At 38.2% G+C, this 15,743-nt stretch overlaps 1 protein-coding gene across 13 annotated transcripts in view; it reads right to left on the bottom strand.

Annotated features, from left to right (window-relative positions):
• Positions 1–1,888: 1,888 nt before the first annotated feature.
• The window catches only part of LOC109418806 (rab11 family-interacting protein 4), a 365,611-nt gene continuing 351,756 nt past the window's right edge, over positions 1,889–15,743 (bottom strand). For all 13 annotated transcript variants that reach the window (XM_062861163.1, XM_062861160.1, XM_062861162.1 and 10 more), the window contains one exon: positions 1,889–4,352. In XM_062861163.1, the coding sequence (XP_062717147.1) occupies positions 4,233–4,352 (120 nt within the window). In that variant the 3' untranslated portion in view covers positions 1,889–4,232. The remainder of the gene's footprint in view (positions 4,353–15,743) is intronic.

Here is a 15,743-nt window from a genome sequence, read left to right as displayed (position 1 = left end):
AACTCTATAAGCACAGACAAACAGACGTGTCACTTGGAAGAAAATGCGATAAAAATCATCGTCACGCAAACATAATCGCCCAATGCTAATTATGCTGTGGTACGCAAATCTACTGAGTAGATGGCGGTAGTGAGCAAACGTCAAACAGGAGCAAAAACGATGCGAGCGCCATGAGCGAGGGATTTGCGAACTACGGAATATTTGAATAATCCGTTTAAAAGTGAAACGATGGGAAATGAGTAGAGTGAGACGTCTGTTTGTCTGTGCTATAAGTTTTGAGTTTTTCAAAAAATGTTCTTGAATTTTTGCCATAAATCTTAATAACTATTCATCACAACATCGCTCTGTATTGATCGTGAAAAAACGTAAAATAAAGCTTGAAACCGAGAAATTGCTAATTAATTGATTGTACTTAGTTCTTAGTCCTGACTGAACGGTTTTTGTAAAATCTTCAACCAACTACAGTTTACACTTAAGTTTTTACATATTTGATGAAAAAATAATGCACAAGTAGGATAACAGTTAATAGGAGTAGTGTATAATGTGAGCAGGGAGTTTAAATTTGTTATTTCTGTTATTACACTGTTGATTACCATTTTCAATTGTTATGTTCAGTCAGAGTGGACCAAGTACAACAGTTCAATATCACATGAAGGGTAGTCAATTAATGAGCTATTTAAGGATTCTTAACTTGATCATTTAATAGCCAACAACTTTTGAATGTATTCTCATAGTTTGGTACGTTTTTGAAATATTGTAGTTACACAGTTCATAATAATTTATTCAGAGGACTGGCATTTTTCAAAAATTCGTTCAGACAGAGTGAACCAAGTACACAATTCTTAAATCTATATATATATAATAAAAATGTAGTGGGAGAGGTGAACCAGCGTCTGGCTGAAAGCCTCTTTAATAAAGAAAAAAAAAAAATGTAGTGGCATACGTGGGACCGCGCATAACTTGCGAACGGAGGGCCCAATTTGGGTCGTCTTAGTTTTGTTCTGTTAGTTTTCAGCCAAGGAAGGTTTATGAGCCGAAAAATATAGAGAAATATTGAGATTTACGAAAATCGATGTTTGATTCATTTTGAACGGGGGCTTGAACTTGGTAGTTGGATTAGGATCGTCAAAAAACGCAGTAGGCAAGACAAAGTTTGCCGGGGACAGCTAGTAATCGGTAAAATCAATTTCTTCATGGAACGGGTAATGGTCTGACGATACTGGAGCAGCAACTACGGGCGGTCAATAAAGTTTAAGCTCTAGTTTCAGCTGGAAGACAGCTTAGATCTAATTGCGCAACTGGTAGCAAAGTGGTGTTAAGTGTAGAATGTAAAAGGTTATGGAATAAATTGTGTACCTACCTTTGATTCCTAGTGACGTGCGATAATAGTTATTTATGTAACGAGTTGAAAAAATCGAGTTTTGCAACGAGTTACATACAAAATTATATGCAATGATTTTTTTCCCATTATACAACTTATTCGGGTTGCATAATGTTCATAATGCAACTCAAATGAGTTGCATAATGAACATTATTCGACTATTTACTATTATGCAACTCATTTCAGTTGCATAATGAACCAGTGCGGAAAAGTTGGCTATTATGATACTCAAAAAAGTTGCATAAAATTGAAACTATAATACTAAATTGCGTAAAGATGTTTGGTTGGTTTGATATAGTCAAATTATGGTCTAGGCGGTTTAAAATGGATCCTTAGTTTAATCAAAAATGTGACTGCTAATTAGTAGGTATCACTTAACAATCTACTAGGTAGACACTACATATTCGTCAGAGCAGATCGTAGCTCATCAAGTATTCAAATAAGTAAGCTCACCAGTAAAGATTACCCCACATATGAATTTCTTTCACAATTGAGCACAAGCTCGGGTTATTTTAGTGTTTTAGTCAGTATTTATTTGTTCATTCATCATTACTAATACAGTACTGTTTAGTAGTAGTAGAACGCTATTTTGGCATCCAATTTAAAATTGATTTTCCATTCTTTCTAGCTGTTGATATCTTCCTTAATAAACTGTTCATCTTCGATTAGTTCTTCTACAGTCACAACTAATACATTTAGAAGGTAGGTAGTATATATTAATGCTCAACGGGTGTTGCTTTTTTTCTTCTTGTAGTTAATTTCTACTGTGTTTGAAAGTAGCATCGTCCAAAGAAACGAAACCACTTTGCTCATTTCACTGTATATTCTGTTGAGTAAGAAAAAAAAATCTCAGTTAAACACAGAGCTTTACTGCCGGTGGAAGCATAATTGTCCCATGTGCATTTTTGGCAATATTGAGATTTTGCAGCCCATGACCATGTATCGTAGGGTACTATCATATTGGGAAATAAAAATAGGTAGTTTGTTCCGAAAATTGTTGTAAAAATGCATGGCCGATTTGTAACATTCTTAAAAGTGGACGCATAAGCGTCACGTTTCATAGGAAATCCTATGGAACTATAAAATCGCTCTAAAATAAAAATTAGTGCTCAAATTAAAAATTGGTTGATGCTAGAACACGATTCAGCACTTATACTTCATAGTTGAGACAATTTACTTTTTTCGAACTTTGGACGCGATTTTCTCGATTGTCTGTTTTTGCACATGGGACATTTATGCGTCCACCGGCAGTTTACAGACCGTTGATTTTTTTGTAATTGTATAAATATATAAAACGTCGCAACAGGTGTTTCTTCTTTGTCTAACTAAACATACACGAGTCTGTCTGTTTATATTCTTCAATGCTCAACGTGGCGACTAACGCTAAATGGTTACAACATACAATAAGTAAAACAGTTTGATTTTTGCTCGAACTTTCGGCTAACTCAGTTTGAGGGAAGTGTCGTCATGAGGGCTCCAGTTATACTACCCGTCACGAACGAACAAGAAAATATATTTACAAAATACTTTGATGTGGGAAAATGTTCTTTTAGAATGATACAAGATTGTTTCAAAAAAAAAAAAATATCTCATTTATCGATAAAAAAGACATAATCCCATAAAGGCAAATGTGTTCAAGGTTGCTAAAGACACGAAAAATGTTCGCTAAAAGCACCAACGATTATCTTTTTGTTCATTTTTTTCTTTCTAACGCTAAAATAGTACAAAATTTGATTTATTCAGAGCTGGAATACAGGATCATAATAGTGTATTTCGGTAAAAGGCTAAAGGCTTCCATTTGATATCACGTGTTTGTTGCGCAAATTGAAATTGAATTGAGCATCGAATGCATCCACTATTCTGAGCATTCGATCACCTGTAGCATATGTTTTTCGAGTATCATCATTTGGTATTCTCCTAGATTTTTTTTTTCAATTGGGCTCCTACGGTCTCTTATTTAACATGGATAACAGAGGAGTAATTCTCGCTGAAACGGATCCACTATTTGCAAAGATTCTTGGTTTTCGTGTTTTCATGCTTAATTTATAGAATATGTTGAAAATCGGAGAAAATCACTGTGCCTCATTTTCTTTTTGTTTGAAAATAGTCTTAATTCAAGGACTACTGTAACATATTCTATTGTTTAAACATGTCAGACTTGGAATCCCAGAATTGATGGTGGTCCGGTTTCAATGAGAATTACAAAGGAAAGAATTTGTTCGATCAAAAAAGGGATACAAATTCAATAATCGAGCCTTCTTTAACGGAGTTTGGAAAATTAAATTTTATATAAAATACACATTTATAAAAAAAGACATCCTCTTTAGCCTAAACGCTAAACACAAACAGGAGGGGAACGAGCCTACTCGCTAGAGTGTTGGTGTGGATGTAGTTCCTAAGTCTAAATACATATAAAATATATTGCTCGTGTAAGATGTTGCTGGCTGCTTCTGCATTCGATCGCTCTTGTTGCAACTACTCCGTAAATAACTTAAATACGCCAAAAGATATCCTCAGTCCTTCCTCGAATGCATTCTTAAAACATAGGTACACACACACACACTCGCTCGTGGGACGTGACAGTTCCTTACATCTGGCTGGGAGGGAGGAAGGTTAATCTGCTGCTGCTTTGTCTCCTCTCGTCATCGATCACATCTCATCATCACAAACCGGTGGTGGTTGTAGTAGTTAGTTACATACTGATTCTATGAAAGGTATAACAAGGTGTAACCTTGGTCCTGCTCAGTCCTAGTCGGCCTTCGAGGACCATGTTTGCCCTGTTTGACCCCTATACTCTCTAATTTGGATAAGACGTGTCCGTCTCTGCCCGGTTGGTGTTGGTGGTGGGCGGTTATGCCGCTTTAACTTCCAGTATTTGCGGATAGTGTTCTACAACCTGCACCAGGATCGTTTCGATGTAGTGTTTCAGTCGGCGGTTCTCCTCCTCCTTGTCCTGGAATGCGATCTGGAGCTGAAAGATGAGAAAAAAAAAATCAAAACTTCAGTGAAACCGCAAATGAAGGTTTCGGTAAGGTTATTTTAACAACTGTGTGCAATGTCTGAAAGCATAGTGAAATTAAATATTATGAAATTGACTAGAAATTAGTAAAGGCGAGTTTGTAACTAAAAAGTTCTACGGATTATACAGCAGTATGGCTCATACTAAAGGTTAAGCTACATAAATTCGAAAGGATGTAGTGGGCAGGGCATGTTATAAGAATGCCGGGAATAATACTGCAAAATGGTTCACCACAAATCTGGTTGGCACAAAAAAGCGACGAGCGAAGTGAGTAAGATGGGTGGATCAGGAAGAACGTTATCTGGTGTGGCGGGGCTACTACAAAAGACCGAATGTCACGGAATTCCGACTCACGGAAGGGCGAACGAAACAAATGAATTAGCGTTACATCCCATCTAGAGCACCATATGTTTTCGATGAACTTGCAACAGAAGGAATTATATAGATGAATAGGATGCAATAGTTTTTATAATATTATTGTAACTTTATTATTTAACTTTATTTATTATCATTAGATAAATCCAAATGCCATAGTTATTTATGTAACGAGTGGCAAAAAGTTGATTTTTTAGCACGAGTCGTGCATTTATCCAACGAGGCTTGCCGAGTTGGATAAATACGAAGAGTACTGAAAAAATCGAGTTTTGCAACGAGTTCCATACAAAATTTTATGCAATGATTTTTTCATAATGCAACCCATTTGAGTTGCATAATGTTCGTAATGCAACTCAAATGGGTTGCATTATGAACATTATACAACTATTTTTCATTATGCAACTTATTTCAGTTGCATTATGAACCAGTTCGGAAAAATTGGCCTTTATGATACCAAAATGAGTTATATAAAATATAAATTATGATACTGAATTGCATAAAATACTTTTTTCAATAATACGACTATTTAACCCGTTTGACCCCAGGTAAAAAATAAAAGTTCAAAAAATCGCCAACAGCTCATTTCTCAACAGAATTCAACCAAATTTTAAACACAAACTCGCACAATACTACAGTTTTGGAAATATACGGGATCAACATTTTCTTGGACTTCTGGACGGAGTAAGGCCGGTGGGTCACTGGGTCAAGTCGGGCAAAAATAAGGCCAAGTACGATTTGCACCCCCATAACTTTCTTCTTAATGAAGTTTTTCAATGAGAGTTTGCACATCCCGTTGCCTAACGATAGTTCGTGTTGCTACAGGTTCGAATTTGAGATTTTCCGATAGGTTTCTTTTCAGTTCTTCAGATATTCAACACTTCTGAACCATCCAAGTCTTCATTTGCGTTTGTTGTTTTCAAATGAAATTAAACACGAGATATTATTCCCTTATTGATTCCATAGGTCATCGGACACATCTTTAGAACATGTGTTGCCCTTGTAGTACTGTTAATATTTCCTGAATATCTCGATGGATTCTCGATCTGTATAATGTTTGTTATATCAACGAACAGTAGAAATTTTGGACGATCTGATTGAAGTCATGCCTTGACTACAGAGAACCGTAGATGGACTACAATTAGACCTATTTGCATGCGGAAAACAACGGTTAGCTCCAGAAGCCAATACTACACCAAACAGGAGTAAGCAAAAGCCTTAACTAGATTCCTGTGTACCCGGGATGGCCTGGCTGAAACCAGGCCTTGAGTTCATTGAGCTATAGGTAAACTGTTATCACATGTTTTACCTATGTGGAACCTCTGTGCACTACATAAACTCATATTCTATCATGTGTCCATAAAAAGGTCTCGCACAACTATTCCTAGGAAAATTTGATAACCTAAGCGAAATCATGCCTTGACTTCAGAGAACCATAGACGGACAACAATAAGAGTTTTTGTACGCGGAAAACAATGATTAGCTCCAGAAACCAATACCACATCAAACAGGAGTAAGTAAATTCCTCGATTAGATTACTGAAAACACGGGACATCTTGATTGAAGTCAGGCCTTGAGTTCTATGAGCTGTTGATGAACTGAAATCACATGTTTTGTCATTGTAGAATCTCTATTGACTACATAAACTCACATTCCATCATGTGTCAGGGAAAAGGTCTCTCACAACTATTCCTAGAGAAATTTGATAAACTAAGCGAAGTCATGCTTTTACTTCAGAGAACCGTTGATGGACTACAAGTAGACCTATTTGCATGCGGAAAACAATGATTGCCACCAGAAACCAATACTACATCGAACAGGAGTAAATAAAATCCTCGACTAGATTCCTGAGTACCCAGGATGGCATGGCAAAAGTCAGGCCTTGAGTACATTGAGCTGTAGATGAAATGTAATCACATTACACTTCACAAACTCATATTCCACCATGTGTCAATGAGTAGGTCTCTCAAAACTGTTTCTAGGGATATTTGATAAACTCATTCGCTCATGCCTCAATTCGCCCATGCCTTGACTTCTCCTACTCCTGTTCGATGTAGTATTGGTTTCTGGAGGCAATCATTGTTTTCCGCATGCAAATAGGTCTAATTGTAGTTCATCTACGGTTCTCTGTAGTCAAGGCATGAATTCGCTTAGTTTATCAAATTTGACTACCAATAGTTTTGAGAGACCTGCTCATTCACACATGATGGATTATGAGTTTACATTACATTTCATCAACAGCTTAAGGCCTGACTTCAATCAAGATATCCTGAGTACTCAGGAATCTAGTCGAGGAAATCACTTACTCTAGTTCGATGTTATATTGCTGTGTGCGTTCAAGATGCAAACGGTGCCCAAATGCGCTTCAAACGCGGTAACACATGTTACCAAAGGCAACGTAGCAACCATAGCCAATCTCACCGCCAACCTAGGATTCGGAAGCTCCCACTGACATCGGGTTACTTGTTAGAAAATCTTACCGCATTTGGTGCTCCCGCATTTGATATTTGCATTTTGAATGCACACAGCAATATTGGATTATGGAGCCAACTGTTGTTTTCTGCGTGCAAAAAAAATCTTGTTGTCGTCCATCTACGGTTTTCTGAAGTCAAGACATGACTTCGCTTAGGCCATCAAATTTTCCAAGGAAAAGTTTTGAGAGACCTTTTCCCTGACACATGATGGAATGTGAGTTTATGTAGACAATAGAGATTCTACACAGGCAAAACATGTGATTACAGTTCATCAACAGCTCATAGAGCTCAAGGCCTGGTATCAGGTATCAGAAGGCCGGCTTCAGAGGCACGTTATCCTCCATTTGGGACATTTGTGCCATCGCCAAAATAATAGCCTATTTCATCATCTACCTGAGGGATAAGGAAGGAAATAAGGATAGGGATGGGGATAAGGACAGGTAGGGAAATAGGAAAAGTACCCTGGAAGAGGATACTAACGCATAAGCGTACCACAATGGGTTCAAACAACGCCCTGAGTAATAACGCATAGAGCGAAAGAGAGCCTATAGCTCTTTACCACAGCGGGTTAAGAACAACAGAATATCCTGAATATTCAGGTCTCTGAAGTCAGTTTCACTTAATAAGTGTTTACCGAATATTCGGAAACGCAGTTGCACAAAAACTGGACAGTTACATATCAAATGATACGAAGTTCCATAATCGGATTCACAGCTATCACATGCAAATGAATCAGCTTGCTGAATATTCACCATGTGATAGCTGAGTCGGCAGTGGCCAGTCAATGCTTTGACCAGAATGCTGCAATTCTGCTTTGACAGATTTGTAAGATACTTCGCCACCCTTGGAGATGGCTCAGTACAATACAATTTGGTTTGACGACATGACTCCAAACTATTCCAGTATTGTCTGTGTTGAGTAGCAGCCCAGGTGTGAGTCTGAAGCTTTACCCAACACTTCGATATCGGAATAGCTGGCTCAGGGCCAATGAAGTCATGTGATGCTCCAGTGCGAGCTAACTCATCAGCCAATTCATTTCCAGCGATGGAAGAATGGCCAGGTACCCATACAAGGTGAACAGCGTTTGCTGAATTCAGCTCCTCGATTTGAGTTCGACAAGCGATAACTATCTTCGACCTGGAGTTGGCCGAAGAAAGTGCTTGAATAGCAGCCTGGCTATCTGAACAGAAGTATATTACTTTTCCCATTACGTGCTGCTGAAGTGCAGATTGCACTCCGCACATAAGAGCAAAAATTTCGGCCTGAAAAACGGTGCAGTGTCTACCAAGTGAATAAGACTGATGTAGCCTTAGCTCACAAGAATAAACACCAGCACCTGCTCGACCTTCGAGAAGGGAGCCATCAGTGTAACATACGATGCTGTCTGAAATACTTTTCTCCAGATAACCAGATGTCCACTCTTCCCGGGAAGGGAATTTCGTGGAAAATGTCCTATATGGAAAATTACAAGCAATTGTAGGATCACTTGGAGCAAGGACAATTTTGTCCCAATTCACCAAAAGTGGAAACAACGAGGTGTGTGTCGATGTGCGGTTCACAGGAGTTTCCTCTAGTAGACCGAGTACCCGTAAACGGTAAGTGCAAGAAAGTGCTTCTCGTTTGAGATGAATGTGTAGTGGAGCAACGTCGAAGAGAACTTCGAGCGCTGCCGTGCGAGTTGAAAAGAACGCTCCAGACATCGCCATTAAGCACATCCTTTGGAGATGGCCTAACTTTGATTGGACCGTTCTCATTTCGCCCTTTTGCCACCACACAAGACACCCATAAGCCAATATTGGCCGAACAACAGTTGTGTAGATCCATTTGATATACTTGGGTATTAGACCCCAAGTTGTACCAAAGGTTCGCCGGCATTGCCCGAAGGCCATACAAGCTTTCTTGATTCTGAACTCAATGTGAGGTGTCCAGGAAAGCTTGGAATCAAAATCAAGAATGACTCCAACGTACTTTACCTGTTCAGTCACATCGATTTCAGAATCAAAGAGACGCAAAGGTCGAACATTACGGTTTCTCCTTTCCGTAAAAAGAACAATAGATGTTTTACTCGGATTAACCGAAAGGCCATATTGGCGACACCAACCCTCAACCCAACTGTTGTTTTCTGCGTGCAAAAAAATCTTGTTGTCGTCCATCTACGGTTTTTTGAAGTCAAGACATGACTTCGCCATCAAATTTTCCAAGGAAAAGTTTTGAGAGACCTTTTCCCTGACACATGATGGAATGTGAGTTTATGTAGTCAATAGAGATTCTACACAGGCAAAACATGTGATTACAGTTCATCAACAGCTCATAGAGCTCAAGGCCTGACTTCAATCAAGATGTGCCGTGTATTCAGGAATCTAGTCGAGGTATTTACTTACTCCTGTTCAATGCAGTATTGGTTTCTGGAGCTAACCATTGTTTTCCTCGTGCAAAAAACTCTCATTGTTGTCCGTCTATGATTCTCTGAAGTCAAGGCATGACTTCGCTTAGGTCATCAAATTTTACTAGGAATAGTTGTGCGAGACCTTTTCATTGACACATGATAGAATATGATTTTATGTAGTGCACAGAGGTTCCACATAGGTAAAACATGTGATTACGGTTCATCTACATCTCAATGAATTCAAGGCCTGACTTCAGCCAGGCCATCCCGGGTACTCAGGAATCTAGTCGAGGTTTTTACTTACTCCTGTATGATGTAGTATTGGTTTCTAGAGCTAACCGTTATTTTCCGCATGCAAATAGGTCTAATTGTAGTCCATCTACGGTTCTCTGTAGTCAAGGCATGACTTCAATCAGATCGTCCAAAATTTCTACTGTTCGTTGATATAACAAACAATATACAGATGTTCAAGTATTGGTGCAAATAAAAGCGATAAAAATAATTGAAAATAATTCTTGGTGGTTATTTCGAGTGTTCATGTTTTGTAAGGACGGATTCGGACAATCCATCGAGATATTCAGGAAATATTAACAGTACTACAAGGGCAACACATGTTCTAAAGATGTCTCCGATTACCTATGGGGTCAATAAGGGAATAATATCTCGTGTTTAATTTCATTTGAAAACAACAAACGCAAATGAAGACTGGTTCTGAAATGTTGAATATCTGAAGAACTGAAAAGAAACCTATCGGAAAATCTCAAATTCGAACCTGTAGCAACACGAACTATCGTTAGGCAACGGAATTAAGAAGAAAGTTATGGGGGTGCAAATCGTACTTGGCCTTATTTTTGCCCGACTTGACCCAGTGACCCACCGGCCTTACTCCGTCCAGAAGTCCAAGTATATTTCCAAAACTATAAATTCTGTTGAGAAATGGGCTGTTGGCGACTTTTTGAACTTTCATTTTTTACCTGGGGTCAAACGGGTTAACAATGTTTAAGAAGGTGTAATAAGGAGAGCGGGGATAAACACGAGTGGGACGATTTTCACGATTTTCAGCTGCTTAGTTTCACCGATGACATTAAATAGCTCGCAAATTGGAGACGATGGCGGAAACGTACATCCGACTAAATAATGAACCTAGGCAAATCGGATTAGTCAATATGTCGAAGACAAAAATCATGATGATAAAAGGATCTAGGAGGATTAACGCGACCGCCACCCAGAATCACCAGGGACGGTGAAAAATCGAGGCAATTGAAGAATTCGTGTATTGCGGATTTTTTGAAAAATTTCCACTCTGCGGTAGCCGCCGAGTTCTACCGCAGCTGTCAAAGTCCTACCGCAGCCATGAAAATCATCATATCATTGAAACTGATGGCCTAATCAAAGTATGCTTGCAATGTGCATTGCTCTGGAAAGCAACAACAAACAATGATCAATGGCGTTGTATCCAAGGCATCCTTGACCCGATTGATGATAACTTGGTGAAAATCAGTAGTTTGACAGCTGCGGTAGCTTTTTCAATCTTCCGTAAAACGGAAATTTTTCTCTAAATTAGCAATACTTAGGCTCGCTGACGACTGCCGACAACGATACTAGCCGAGAAAGTCAGTGACACATTGTGGAAGAAAATAGAGCTTACTTGGACTTCGCAGAATTCTACGATCGAACAAAGTTCGGCGTCACATGAAGTTAATCATCTACAAAACGTTGATTAGAATACGAAACCGTAAAATATCGTCAGTCCTCATAGCAGGACTGTCAGCTCGGGCCAAAGGCCCTAATTACCAAGGAGCTTTCCCCTATCGATTTCTCAAGGTGGCCATGCCACGGTCGGTCGATTACGCCCACGAGGGAAGACGCCTATGATACACCTCCACCCCTCTCCAAAAACGTCCGGTGGCCCATTGACCGAGTACCAGCCCAGACACCGCTCGCCCTGCCATCCGGCGAGATTTCCGGCCCCACAGCTCGACAGGTGTCACTGCGTCGGCCAACAAACCCACCATCAACACAGCAGTGGCGTGTACCGGTACATACACCGTGTCCAATAAGTTCTCATACAAAATCAAATTGAATTCTTTTCACATCTGTATTTAGGATTTTCAAAGAAAATTTATTTATTGAAAGGCAACTAACACTGACCAAATACAGCATATGTTCTGGAATTAACTGTCCTTAATCCTTCTCTGCTGATCGCTTATGTGTCGTAAGTCCATTTCAGCTGACACGCACGCCATTTCACTAATAGAAATCCTCTACATAGAGATGAGCGGAAGTTACATACGTCGATTCGGCAACGCTGTTTGTTTTGTTTACAACAGCTGCCAACACTTGCTACAGTGCTAGATGTTCAAACTTAGTGCGTGACTTCTTTGTGGTTTAAGTTGTTTTGTTTACATTCTGTAATTATGGTAGAATTTTTTTTCAAAATTTTGTTGAAATAGCGGAGCAATTGAAGAAATCTGAAATTTATTGCAAAAGTGTTACGCTAATCATATCGGCAGAAGTGAAGCAAGAAGCAGCAATGGAAGTTTTTTCAACAAGTGCAGCAACAAAAGTGTCGTCATAAGCATGAGCTTTTGAAAGCAGAATTAATAAATTTTTATGTTTTCACTAAACATACATATGCCGTCAATTTCTCGATATTAAAAATAAATAATATTAACTTATTTAGTTCCGATTGCAACACCGTTCAAACGACGCCTTCCTACGACCGATAAGCATGTTCATTAATGTGGGTCATCGGAACCGTTTTCTCAGATCAAAGCTTTTTTGGTTCCGTTTCGGGTCCTGAGTATCTGTGCAAAATTTGAGCACGATCGGTTGCGTCTACACTTTGCGCATTGCAGTTGAAATTTGTATGGGATTTTGTATGGGAAAACACACTTTTTTGCATTTTTGCCATAAGTTGAAAAAGTTTGTCTGAAACTTTTTAACCGATACTGTAAAATGATAGCCAAGGATGTTCTGAACAACTTTGTCGAAGACCGCAAAGCGATCCGATGCTTATGAAAATAGTTATAAACAGCGAACCGCATGCATGTGTTTATGTTTTAACATGTAAATGAATAACAATAGCAACAAAATCATGCTGTTTCGCCAAGCAATGCCAACGTTATAACTTTTTTCATAAGCATCAGAACACTTCACGATCTTCGACAAAGTTTTTCAGGACACCCTAGGCTATGTTTTCCTTTTATCGGTTACATGGTTTTAGAAAAATTCGAGCTTGTTATGAGAGAAATGCAAAAAAGTGTGTTTTTCCATGTAAAACTCCATACAAACTTCAAACGCGATGTGCAAAACGTAGACATAACCAATCCTGCCCAAATTCTGCACACTTATTTGGGTCCTGAAATGGGATCAAAAAAGCTTTGATCTGATGGGATACCTTTGAATTTTTCAGTTTTCCATATAAACGATGACCCACTCTAATGTTCATTTGGCTCACACTTTGACAGTTCTCTCTGCACGATTGGCTCACAATGGCCGCCTCCGCAGATCTCTATAAGGCATCGCACAGTGGGAAAAATCGACCCAAAAAACGGATCTTTTAACGCCGCTGGTTTCGGTACGTGCAGTTGACCATTTCTGACGTTAAAAATTATGAGAAATCGATTGGTGATAAATTCATTCACCGCACGGCACGGGAAGTGGTCCATTTTGCCCTTTTTTCATACGAAAAGAGAATCAAAATGTACTTTCCAACAACTAACACGACTGTAGCCCGTTGAAAATAGCTGCAGAAGTAATGAGAGGTTATAAGAAATCATAAACATATAAGAAGGATCCTTTTAAATGCTTGTTTTGCCCCATATGCCCCAACAACTGCTGGAAATTGTGAATTTTACATAATTTAGAATGGATTTTTAAGGTTACTGATTTGATTTTGTTTTTTTTTTTTGCATAATCAAAAAGCGCTATAACTGTTATTATCAGAATCATCTTCAGTAGTTATCCAATTTGCCCCATTTCGCCCTATTTTCATAGAAAAAAAAGATTTAAATTGCATTTATAAGAAACAGATACTGATATGGAACGTTGAAATTAGTTTTAGTAGCAATTGGAAGCTAACAGTTATCATACGCATGTATGAAAGATATTTTCCCTATTTTACCCTACATGCCCCCAAAACTGCTGGATGATAACATTTTTTGTATTGTTTTGTAATGTCACTAATTGCAATAAACGAAGTCCTGGATCATTTTTTAAATATTCAAATACGGTTTATCGATTGGCTTTGAATCATTCACGGGAGGGTACAAATAGCTGTCCATTTTACCCCAATTTGCCCTGATTTGTTGTCGCCTCATGAATGAGTTGATTTCCCGCATTTGCTTATGTGCGAATTGTTGGACTTTTAGGACTGAAACCAATGTAATCGAAAGGACAGTTAAAATATATGACTTTGGGGAATTCAGGGTATAATAAGCATTAATCTTAATCTTAATTTGTGGCAAATATGCAAACAACTGATTAAATTAGGCATCTTGAATATTGATAATTTGGTGCTTTAAAACGCATTATTTAATCAGTTTAGCGCATATTTGACATATTTTATAAAATGCTTATTATGCCCTTAATTCCCCATCAAAAGCTGATATTACAGAAAAAGTCATATATATGTCTTTTTGATAACACTGGTTTCAGTACCAATACTAATAAGGGAAATCAATTTATTCATTACATGACAAAAAATCAGGGCAAATTAATTTATTCATCTCATGTCAAAAAATCAGAGAAAATTGGGGTAAAATGGACAGCTATTCATACCATTCCGAGAATGGTTTTAGCATAAATCGATAAAACGCATTTGTATATATCAAAAATGATCCACACACCAAAAAAATCTGAATGTTACAGGTGATTTAAACTAAAAATCTGACGCAAACTAACATGACGCAACGAAAAATGTGATTGATTTTTATGTTATGATGAACGCATTCAGAATGCCTTTTAGTAAAAGTTTAATTTAACGCCAATACAAGCAAACTTCTGTCTTAAATGCAGCAATATTGTATGCGCCAATTGATTTTGACTGAATGGTGACATAAAATTACACGTCGCAAAACATAAACAGCGTTGCGCGTGTGAAGAGCAAAAGCTGTCAAAATGTCGTCGGTCGCGTCGGGTTTTTTGTGTCGATTTCGGATTCCGTTGTTTTATGTTAATAATCCACCCGGGATTAGCTTTGTGATTATTCCAGCAATGAAAAACGGTTCTTGTGGTTAGCAGAGAGTTGTCGGAGAGGTGTTATATGTGAAAAGAGCACTCAATTCTTAAGTTAAAGTGGCCCTGTTTTCGAAAGGTGAAATTCAAAGTGCCAAACTTCGCCGGAAACAAATCAATCAGTGGTTATTTGGAGCTATTTAGAGAAATTCTTTCTACATGATGTGAATTTTGTTTTCGGTGGCATTTCAAAATGGTTATGCGAGTTTTGCTACGTGAGGAATGCAGATATCAGTGGTTTAAAACGGATAATTTTGGAGGAGATACCGGTAGACTAGTGCTGTCTTGAATGGTGGTATACAAGCGGCAAAAGTCTAAAGAAAAGGGATTGCCCGTTCAGCGAGATTTTTTCGAAAACCCAGCAGAATCAAGTAAGTGATATAATTAATAAGTTGTGATAAAATTAAAGATTTTGGTACTGTAAAAGTCAAGTTTCAACAATGCTTAAACATAGTACGTCATGATGTAAAGCCTATTTTACGTCATGACGTGTATTTTTTATGCCAAAGCCTTCGTGTAATTTTAAAAGCATACGCAATTTCCCGTCATTCATCTCGCTGTCATATGTCGGCGAAATATGACGTAAAAATACGCGAGTTTTTGGTAGTGTGCACGACTTCATGTTTTGCATCCAGCAACATAAAAAAAACATACAAAATATGTTATTATCCAGCAGCTTTAGGGGCATGTAGGGTAAATAGGGAAAATATCTTTCATATATGTGCATGATAACTGTTAGCTTACAATTTCACCTAAAACTGATTTCAACGTTCCATAGCAGTATCTGTTTTTCATAAATACATTTTAAATTTCATTTTTTCATTAAAATAGGGCAAAATGGGGCAAATCGGACAACTCCCGAAGATGATTCTG

This window comes from Aedes albopictus, chromosome 3, assembly GCF_035046485.1.
Source record: "Aedes albopictus strain Foshan chromosome 3, AalbF5, whole genome shotgun sequence".
NCBI classification, from domain to species: Eukaryota; Metazoa; Arthropoda; class Insecta; order Diptera; family Culicidae; genus Aedes; species Aedes albopictus.
This window is presented reverse-complemented; position numbering and strand designations above follow the sequence as displayed.